General features: G+C 34.2%; 1 protein-coding gene and 1 long non-coding RNA gene across 2 annotated transcripts; one reads left to right on the top strand and one right to left on the bottom strand.

Moving 5' to 3' along the window:
- Positions 1-699: 699 nt before the first annotated feature.
- On the bottom strand, positions 700-1,632 carry LOC107951071 (uncharacterized). The gene is made up of 3 exons (XR_005928492.1): positions 1,497-1,632; positions 1,299-1,380; positions 700-848 (listed from the first exon to the last, which is right to left on the bottom strand). It is a non-coding gene; the product is annotated as an uncharacterized lncRNA (long non-coding RNA).
- A 3,348-nt stretch (positions 1,633-4,980) lies between these two features.
- LOC107951070 (uncharacterized) lies at positions 4,981-5,877 on the top strand. Its single transcript, XM_016885969.2, has one exon. It carries the CDS (start codon positions 5,095-5,097, stop codon positions 5,719-5,721), a length of 627 nt encoding a protein of 208 aa, XP_016741458.2. The 5' UTR covers positions 4,981-5,094; the 3' UTR covers positions 5,722-5,877.
- The last annotated feature ends 5,430 nt before the right edge of the window (positions 5,878-11,307 follow it).

Here is an 11,307-nt window from a genome sequence, read left to right as displayed (position 1 = left end):
AGATTAAAAATGATATATAATAGAAGTTTTTAAAATTATTTAACAATTACAAAATTAATAAATGGTTAAAATTATTACAATTATATTTATTTTTAATAATAAATAATTAAAAGTGAATTAAAACTAGAGACAAATTCAAAAATTTATTTTATTTAATATTTCAAAATTAAGCATATATTTAATTATAGGGGCTCAATTAATTATTGAAAGATTATTGAAATTATTGAGCCTTTAGAAAAATAAAACATTATTGAAAGATAAAATAATAAAGCAACTCTAGAATAAGGGTCTTAATGCATGTTATTTCAAATGTTTGTCATCAGTAACTCAATGCAAGACATTGCTAGCACCAAATAACTTTAAAACTAAAGCCAACCGTTGGCTAGTAACTGAAATAGCCTATGGCCACCATGTAGAACGTGCAATGTCGAGCCTTGAGCTGGTCATCAATGCTAAAGGGAAGAGTTAAGAATCACATCTGTTGGGGTTTTGACAGCAGAGGAAGAAAACAGAAACAAGTAACCCGGATGATGTAAAGATTAACTTCATTACTTAAATAAGCAATATGCAAGAAAACAGAAGCATTTATGTTACAATGAAATATGGCAGTTAACTAATGTATAACTGCTCCCATTAATACATGACTAAAGCCTAGATAGAATTACAAAAAAATGTAGCTGACATACCAGCTATAACATCAAACATAAATCAATAACTACTCCTACTAACTTTAAGTATAAATTACACTGCAACTAAATCAAGTTACAAATGAACAAAATAAACAAAATGCTGCTGTTTATCTGGTTCAGCTTGGATGCCGGTCTGCATGCTGATTTGCTGCTGGTTTCCTGTTGCATTGCAGGCCAAAGTCAATACAACTATGAACTTACAATGAAAAATATAACACCATTTTTCAGAGTAAATTTATGCCAAATGCTAATTGTTTATTGAAAATATTGAACCCTGATGAACACAAAACAGACTTGAATTTAGTAAGATGGCATTAGCATCAGAAATTAATGCACCAATGGTTCTAGCAAAGCAACAAAAAGAAAGCAATAGACCTTTTATAAACTTAAAAGTGATAGAAAGACCATCCACCTGTAAACTAACAAATTAATGAACGTGAAACCAAAAGTGTCCATAGGATACAACACAACGCATTCTGCTCATATCAGACAATGTCTACATGCAAACTGACTACATAAAGCTTGAGGATAAAAATATTGAGATGGATTAGAAATATAACAACCAATAAAGCAGGGTAACTGGTATTAAAATTGCAGAAAGTTGACAACCTCTGCAGTGAGAGAAACAGGAGCATATCGACGAAGTTGCTTTTGTAGTATTAGACTGCGTGCTTCATTGTTCTCTTTGTACCTTTAAGCAAGTATTTGAACCGTTAACCACAACATGAAATGTCAACATGAATATAACATTTAGATGAATTTGACAATTATTTTGTTCAACAACATGGTCGTAGTTACTCAGCTTACCTTTTTGTAATTATATCAAAGAGAAGACCATATTGTTTATTTACATCATAAGGAACATATTTAGGATCTGCTTCAGCTAGGTGACTTCTATATTCCCCAAAAGAAATGTATTTTACATCAGAGACTTCGGTATCTTATCATAAAAAAAAAGCTAATAAAAAACATTCACATTTTCAGGTAGTTTTGTAGCGGGACAAATCACTTATCAGTATTCCCTGTTTACCCATTCACCTTTCACATTTTCAAAGCATGACTTTCATATATAATTGTAAAGAAAATGTATAATTAACTATTCATTAAGCAGCAGGCACCATCAACAGCCTTAAATTCTGAGACTAAAACCAACTTAAAAGGAGGACAATCATGGTAAAGATGGAAGTTTAGAAGGATGAATCTCATCCATAGAATGAAGACCTGAGAGCTATATTGATATACTTCAGAATAGGGATTCTGCAGCAAATCCATGCAAGCCTATTAGGTTCAAAAACAAACCATAAAAAATGGATTTTCTAAACAAATAAATGTGATCAAACATTATAGACTTTTAGGCTTCTCATTTGTCTTTGTGCAAGATGTTTCTCTTTCAAAAAAAACCCCTTAAAAGAGGCACCAAAAGTTGAATTGCACTTACTCTTTGGCAGTCCAATATTTTTTGGAAAATTTTAGAGAGAGAAAGAGACAGAGTTGTTCAACTTGTTTCCATAAATTCATCACTGACAGTGGCATTTTTCTTTCAGTGCTCGATTTAGATCAAAAAGGGAACTTCCAATCAAATAAGAGTAAAAGCTTACAACATGAAAACAGACTGAAATACAACCAAGAGTGGAAGGGCTTAAGATCTAGAGTTGAATTCCACTTGTTCATTTAGTACAAGCAATGTTTAAACTTGAGATGATAAGCCATACCTACACCAGATGTTTCACTGTAGTCAACTTTGTCACTACTGTAGACAGGTTTGGAATATCAAGAAAAGTAATCCATACTCCACCAGAAAACCAGTAGAAAACAAAATCCATGAAATTTTGAATGATAATTCCGACTATTATTGACTATTGTTCATCTCAACAATTTTTGGACAAAAAAAGTACTTTGATATGGAAAACAAATATAGAATTTTGCATATTTAAAAGGTTTCTTGGCCATCTAGAAACCACTAGGTTTACCATCAATTAGGAAACTATCAATTAGATATTTAAAAGAAATGTATTAACCAAATCTAGCAAGTATATAAAACAACAAAAAGTAGCAATGATAAACAAGAACATGGGGAGAATATATGTGCACGGCACACATAGAAAGATTAAAGACCGAACAGTTTTTCAAATGCCCTATGAAAGAAGCAGCACTGAAGACTTGTGAAATTGGATTCACTTACTGTGCTGTTATTAGCGATGAGTCACCAGCAGATATATGGCCAGCACTGGAGATATCCCACAACCCTGGCCACGAGTCCTTGCAGTCTGCACGTTTTTGGAGAAGTAATTCTTGTGTGCTCTCAGTAAAAATCCAGACATGGACTGCTTTATGGTAATCCCCATCTCGATGGACATCTCCCCTGCAAAGAGATCACAATGAGTTACATACCAAGAAACTACCATTATAGAGAAATGCCAGTACAGAAATCATAAGCAACCTCTAACACACAATAATACTCAAAATGAAATATTTTATATCAAATGTATGCCTCCCTAGCTCTAGCTTGTAAGTTTTCCATTCCCAGTTCCAATTTCAAGGACCATAAGCAGCCTCCCCCCCAACTCACACACACACTTGAAAACTTTCAGTTCTATAATCCAGATTGAGTACCAAAAAAATTAAGCAAAAAAATTAAGGGTTCATTGAAAGAAATTACAAACCAAATCAACAAATGAAGCTATTACTACCAATTTCAAGGAACCAGCTTAACTAATCTCAAAGGTTCTATCAAACCCAATTTACAGAAGCTGCAAATAACAAGTATAGCTTAAATTAAATTGTCCTATAATTTTCCAATTTGATAACTGCAAAAACATGTTTTCTGCTAAGAGTAAGCAACAGGCAGTATAGAAAATAAATAAAAGAGCCGGTTGTAAAGTAATCCTTTATGTTGAAAGATCAAAAACAGATAATCCAGAAATTGACAAGAATGAAGGGACGTGCCTGGGCTTGGAACCGCCGATTTTTTTATCGATTTTTTTACCAATTTTAGTGAGAACGTCGAGATACTCTACTTGTTCAACGTAAGGCTCTGCCATTGTTTCTTTCGGTGAATCGGACTTTGTCTTCGTTGACAAATTTGGTAAATTGCGTGCTTCTTTATTTATAGCTGAAGACAGAATATGCTGAGAAGAGAAGATGAAGAACGGAAGAAGAAAAAGGAATGAAGAACGGATGAAGGAGAAGAAGCCTTACCTGGATGAAGGAGGAACCGGAAGAGGTCTTTGACCAAACTGATTTGCAACCCAAGGGGAAGGGGAAAGGGAAGGGGAAAGGGGAGAAGAAGGGTAACCAAACATCAGAAAAGCTTGAAGAATGCAACTGAAGAATGGGTAAAAGAGGAAAAGAAAAAGCAATTGAAGTTGAGAAATTTTTGCTGGAACAAAAGGCTCCAGTCTGAAATTAAGGCTCCAGTAAGGTGAAATACATTTTCAACACACTGAAGAGTGCTTTCCAAACAGCCTGGCGTTTGCTAGGATTTCAGTTGCAATTTTTTTTAGCCTAAAAAAGATAACGTACTAAGATCCCTTTGCATCCAAAGGGGCCCATAGTCCATTTACATTATTACAAAAATAAGCTGGTGCAACAGTTGCTACTTAACTGTACAAATCTGGTATTGTGTAGATATTGCTGTTGAATGCACCGCAGGTTCTTAACCTAGCCATAGGGCTTAATCTATAAAAAAGCTCATCCAAGCTATGAAAAGCCCTTGAAATTGTTAAGATAAAAGCATTTGAAATTGTGTAGAAATTGTTTGAATTGGACTGGTCGATTGGATCGGAACTAGTTTGGGTATCGATTTAGAGAATGGTATTGGATTGGTTGAACCGCGAAATGGTATGAACTATGAACTGTTTGAACCGGTTTTTAATATATATATATTATGAATTCAAGTGATTTTTTAATTATATTGGTAGGACTGGTCGAATCAATTGGATCAATGAATTAGTGGGTTGATCAGTTTGAATACCATTGATCTAAACATGCACAATATATTTTTAATATCAATATTATAGTACAATTAATTTAATTTTCATACTATATAAATTATATGTAAAATAAAACTAGAAATTCTATATACATGTGTGAACATTAGGTATGAAATATGTAGGATAAAATCAATAATAATACATATTAAATAAAAAAATAAATTAATAAATTTTATTTTAAATATGAAAGTAGTAAAATGAAAAATTGCATGTTAAGGGAATGATATCTGGGTTGGAACCTGGATTCAAAATTTAAAAGCAAAACACTGTAGTACTAGAATCATTTTGAAAGCATGTAGAGGGAAAAGTAATCATTTAAAAGCTAAATACTGCATTAGAATCATAGCCGTTGTATCTTGCAACCCTTCTTATATATATAACCTTACAAATCCATACCCAAAAACCAATCTAAAATGGCTTTCTCTAAGCTTAGAAGCTCCTTTTCCTTCCCAAATCTTCTCCTGTCATCCTTGAACTTCATCCTCTTTATCCTCTCTGCAGCCTCTCTTGCTCCCATTATCCTCCTCAAAATGCCACCAACTTCACTGGGTGTAGCCTTCCTCATGGTCTCCTCCATCTCCCTTCTTTCCTCCTTCTTGGGCTTCTACTCTCAGCTCACCCACTTCTGCTTCATAACCCATATTTCACTCCTCATCGCCTCCTTGATCGGCCAAGTTTTAAGCGTACTGTCGTTGTTTACAAGAGAGAAAGCTAGTCTCTCGATGCTGAAATCTCCGCGGGACATTAAAGAGGCAAAGGTGCTGGTGAGATTGGAATGTGGGATTTTGATGGCGGTGTTGGTGATGCAATTGATGGTGTTAGCGGTGAGCTGCACGGTCCATCACTGTTGGGTGAAGGAATATGAGGGGTTAGAAGCTGAGAGAGAGGCGACTGCGAAGAAAAGGAGCAGGAGGTTAGCGAGGGTGCAAGAGGAATCCATGGCGAATGCGGCCAGGATTGCGGAGATTAAAGCCAAGGAGTTGGATGAGAAGACGAAGAGCAAGTACCGTCAGTGGGTGAAAACTGATTTTGAGGGCTAAGGCATGAGGAAAACAACCTAGTTGTGGGTTTCTTGTTGGGGTCACTGCTGTGGTGGCCATTGGATTTGTCTCACTTTTATCGCCATGGTTTCTGATTTATGTGTAATGTAGTTTTTCTTATGTAATATGTATAATATGATGAAGCCTCCCACTTTACCTTGATGATTCTTCAATGTTTTTTGGTTTTGTTTTTCACCCTACTTCACATATTTTACTACCCAATTAAAATTTTAGTATTACCGTTGTTCCGTCAATTCAGCTTTTTGTGTTTTCTTAAATGATTTTAAGTAGAAATGGATTTAAGCAGTCCTACTTCAGCCGGTTGATTTTACGATCCAACGTAACTGAAAAAATTTACACCAATCACAACATCTGTTTTATTTCATAACAAAGGAATTTGTTTTTTTTAATATAGGAAAATAAAATTTTACTCTAATAAAGCGTATGCAAGAAGTTGGATTTAATTAAATTTTGAAATTTGAAATACCAAATGAAAATTTTGGAATTTCTTATAAAAACTAGCTAATAAATATATTTATAAAAAATAAATAAGCTTTTACTTGAAATATCAAATGACAAAAATATCTTTATAGTAATTATTGATAGTATTTCAAGACAGGATGAAGTGGGCAACAAGGATGGGTGGTTCTATTAGGATATTATTATTATGTGATATCTTTTAGGAATATCTAAATATATTATATATCTTTTCATATATTTAGGAATTATTATATATCTTTCTTATAAATATTATTTATACTTTTGAAGTTTATGAAAAAGATTACCCTATTCTTGTCAAGTTTTCCTCATTTAGTACAAGGCGGAAAGCTATTGTAAAAGGTTGTCGAAGATGGTAGGAAATGAAAGAGAGTCAGGGTAGGAGTTGGTCTAGGTGGAATGAGAGGAAGAAGAGTTTAAGTGTTGGTCTCAAGCTTGGGGCCTTGTATACTCTTAGTGTCAATCCTGAGGTGCCACATGTTAAAACCTTATAGGAAGGTCAGAAGCAAGTGGCCAAGTGGTTTGCTATTATAGGTCTAGGTATAGTGGTGTTATGATGTGCTTTCAATCACTTCGAGTGGGACATAGTAGTTAGAGTCTGATGTGACGACTAATGAGTGGAGCCTTTTTTACTATTAACACAAAGGTTTCTTTCGAGTTAAGGTTCCAAGTATATCTTCTGAGAGGTGCTCTTGAGGGGTTCACTCAAACTGATCATAAGCTCACTACTCGGTCCCAACTGTTGAGGTATAACAATTGATCCTTAGTTGACAGGGGGTTATACAATGGCCTCCCTCAAGATGCTATCAAGCTCTTACTACTAATATCACAGGCCACGAATTAAAGCCCATTATGAGTGTACACAGAATGCCCCATGGAGGTTAACTAATTAAATGAGGCTTATTTGACCCACTTGAACTGGCCTCATTCGTGGAACATATGGAGAAACACATTTACTTGAAACTTTAGTGGCCTAGTGGAACACTCCAGTAAAACTAGAGTTACCATGGTGAATATTGTAAATCCTAAGGGATAATGTTATATAGAGTTTAAATCCCTTAGGACTCTCATATTGTAGATAGGCTTTAATATTGACTGTCAATGTAATTTAAATTGTACCGTTAGATCTGGGAGAGCTCAACTATAAATAGAGGTATTCCCCATCATTTGTAATCATTTTATTCATAGTTATTGAATATATTTGAGAGCATTTACTCAAACACATTGTGTGCATTGTTTTTTATACCTTTTCAGTTCTTTCGTTGTTTATTCACTTTGAATTTGCTTCCTCTTTATTTCGATGCCTTAGATAATTTTTTATGAATTCTCACTTTTAAGAGTAAGATAGACTTAGGTGAATTTGAAGCTAAAGAATTGCTTAAGGCCGTGCGATTTGCAAGACTAAAGTTCTAGCCCTGTGATAATTGATATCAGAGCTAAAGTTTGAAGGCGTCGGTTGTGATAACAAAAGAAGTAGACAAGCAAATTGAGCCTAAAGAGACCCATTGGAAAGGTAAGAAAAGTAGTAGTTCGAGGGATATGTTGTCGGCTTTGGAAAGTCGAGTAGTCAATCTCGAGGAATCCATGAGTGATGTGAAGGAAACACCGATAAGCTAAACTTAATCAAAGAGCAACTAAATGAATATATTGTGAAGGCCTTTAGTTCCAATATGGATGCATTGCAAGTGCTCCTTAATACCACTATGGGTAAGCTAATAGAAAAGAATGATGCTCTTGAACCTGGGATGATAGCTATGAAGGAAGAAAAAAAAGCCACAGTGACGACTTTGAATACGAGAATTGAGGAGCTCAAGGGAGAGCTCACGGTGTAACGAATTCTTATAGGTAAAAATGTGTTGGGTGCAACACCGATCCATAAGATTGATGTCACCAAACCAAAAAAGTTTAAGGGAGCAAGGTCTGTGAGGAATGTGGATAACTTATTGTGGGAAATGGAGCAATACTTCTGTACGATAGGCATAAAAAATGATAATGCTAAGGTAAATACTGATTTTATGCATTTTACTAATGTTATTTTTTTATGGTGGCGTCATAGGTCCATAAATGAAAAGCGAGGTGGGACTAGAATTAGGAATTGGGAGGAGTTTTAAAAAGAGTTCAAGGAGTAGTTTTACCCCCAATATGCTAAGAAGGAGGCTCAAGCTAAGTTGTGTCGGTTCTTGCAACAAGGCACAATTAAGGAGTATGTGAAGGAGTTTAGAAAATTGGTGCTCCAAATTACGGATTTGAGTGAGAAATAGGCATTTTTCTTTTTGATGGATGGGTTGAAGTTGTAGGCTAAACAAGAATTGGAATGTCAAGGGGCCCAAGAACTATCTAAAGACATGATCGTGGCAACATCCTTAATTGAGCTTATTCCAAGGAAAAATAACTTCGAGTCTTCCAAGCCTAAAAAAAAGGGCAATGGTAGGAGATATGAAGAAGGACATGATGAGAATAACAACGATAATGGTGGCAATGGGAAACCATAAAATGAGAAGGGGAAACCTAATAATAAATTGAACGAAAAGAATATAATGCTTCTTATGTTGTGGTCTGCATAAGGTGCGGGACTGCCCACAACGATCCAAGTTCACCATAATCAACAAAGAAGAAGAAACAAAGCCTGAGAAGGGTAGGCTATTAAAGCTTGGGTCAATGATACTCAATTCCACTATAGCGAATAATGATCACAAGCAAAAATGGTTAATGTTTGTGGACATTAACATTGCAGGCCGAAGGAGGAGTGCTCTTATTGATAGGGGGCATTTGATTTATTCATATCGACGAAAGCCGTGGGTAAACTTGATCTCTCAGTTAGCAAATGGACTAAGAAGATCAAGACTGTAAATTCCATGGGAGGAAAGATGAACAAAACAAGTGAAATTTATTGAATTTTGATTAATAAATAAAATAAATGGATGAAATTGAAAAAAAAGGAAAAGAAAAATGTAGATTATTCTACAATGGAGGAAGGCTAAACGACAACAAGTGAATGATTTTTTTTTTGTAAAAAATGGTGAAATGATCAAATTACCTTTATATTTAAAATTTAAAATAGTTTTTTTAATAATATTATTATAGGCTCTGATTATATCTGTTCATTTAATACCATGCCTAGAACTATCCATAACGCCTCCCTAACCTATAAATAGGAGGATAATGTGTATCATCACACTCGAACCTACGTCCTCCTGCATTGGCAACAATGCCCATACCACTCGAGTTAAAACTCAATCAACTAAAATTTAAAATAGTTAAAAGTGCATTTTTGGTCTTTTTACCATCAAATATTTGTTTTGAGCATTTAATTAAAATAAAAGAGATACTTTGATGGGAGAAATATGAGTAATTGAATTGACGTTTAAATATTAAATTATAACCATTAGTTTAATTAATTAAATGATAAATAAAGGAAATAGATAAAATAGAAGAAACATTTAGAAGATAGAAGAAAAATCATTCTCTTCTTTATATAAACCCAACATGAGGTGTATAGAAGTGAGACAGAAGAAAAAAACATAAATTTTTTTATTTTATTCAATTTGACCCTTTTTTATTTAAGAATATTTTTTAGCCTAATAATTTTTTTTTTTGAAAATAAGGGTCCGTTTGTTTGGCAGTAAAACATTTTCCGGAAAAGCTTTTCAGCCTTTTCTAGTGTTTGTTTGGCTGAAAATAATTTCTTAAGGTAAAATGATTTACAAAACACGGGAAAAGAAGCCTTTAATTTGGGAAAATGTCTTACCCTTTTTTTATTTCGGTAAGACATTTTTAGGAAAAGAAGCCAACAACTCTCAACACCCTGATCTTCCCTTCCCGTTTCTCTTTCCTTTCCCTTTCCCCCATCCTTGACACCCTGATCTTCTGCTTGCCGTTAGCCAACAACGATTCTCAATACCAGACGCTGGTGTTCATATTTGATTGTCCTCATCTTCACCTTTCATTTTTAAAATCGGCACTGCACCACCAGTCGGCATATATATTTGGAGTCACCCTCCCCATTTGTATCCATCTTTTCCATTTCACTAAAAATTAAAACCTAGAATTTTGATTTGAATCGGTCCGAGACAACCAAGGTGATAATCTTCACTCGTTTTAATCCTTTTTTTGTTCTTTTTAACTTGGTTTAGATTTGTATTTTGACTTAAATTAGGCGTCGTTCACTTCGAAAGGCTCACTTAATCTGTTTTAATTCTTCTTTGATTCTTTTTGTTGTTTTAATTTGCTGTGAATTTGATTTGGAATTGAAGCCGCGTTATTTTTTTTTTCAGTGTTTGTGTGGTTGTTATTATAGATTATAGATTTGAGAAAACCTTTTTGTTGTGGTTAGTACTACCTAAAACAAGTTTTAATGAAGAAATTTTAGTTTAGGTCTTTTACTAATTGCAATTAGTTTTAAAATTAGAATTGCTAGTTGCTTAAGACTTTGCATTTCTGTGAGAAGTAATGTTCAATGCTTGACTATCTCGTGGATGTTGATAACGGAAATTTATGGTTTTGTAATTTGTAAACTGAGAGGCTTCTGTTATTGTGTGTTTTAAGGGGGCAGATTGATGGCGCTTGTTTCTAAGGCAGGCTCATCTTATTACATCCGTAGTAATATAACATGGGGTAGAACCGGACAGAGTGTGGCTTTTGGTGTGGCAAACAATGTTGAGGCTTCTATAATGAAAGAAAAATCGGTTAATTTTTCTTCTTTATTATGCAAAAATGCTAGGGTAGTGTAGTTCTTTCCTCTAGAAACTCTGGGATTTCGAAGCAAAAGAAGGAATAGTGTGATTGTTGTAGCAAGCTATAACAACACATTTTTCAGTGAAATCGGAACTGTGGTTTCGGGACCACAAATACAATCCAAAATATATTTTATTTTTATTTTACCATATGGCTCGTAATATGATAGAAATGACATGCAAAATTTTTGATATGAAAATTTTATCAATTTAGTGCCTAATTACGAGAAGGACTAAATCACATAAAATGCGAAAGTGAATTCTAGTAGCTATGAAGATCAAATAGCTATGGAATTCAAAACTTAAGATCTTTATCTGGTAATTATACCATTAATAAAAGTATGTAGATTTTTAT

This window comes from Gossypium hirsutum, chromosome A06 (genome assembly GCF_007990345.1).
Source record: "Gossypium hirsutum isolate 1008001.06 chromosome A06, Gossypium_hirsutum_v2.1, whole genome shotgun sequence".
In the NCBI taxonomy this organism is placed as follows: Eukaryota; Viridiplantae; Streptophyta; class Magnoliopsida; order Malvales; family Malvaceae; genus Gossypium; species Gossypium hirsutum.
This window is presented reverse-complemented; position numbering and strand designations above follow the sequence as displayed.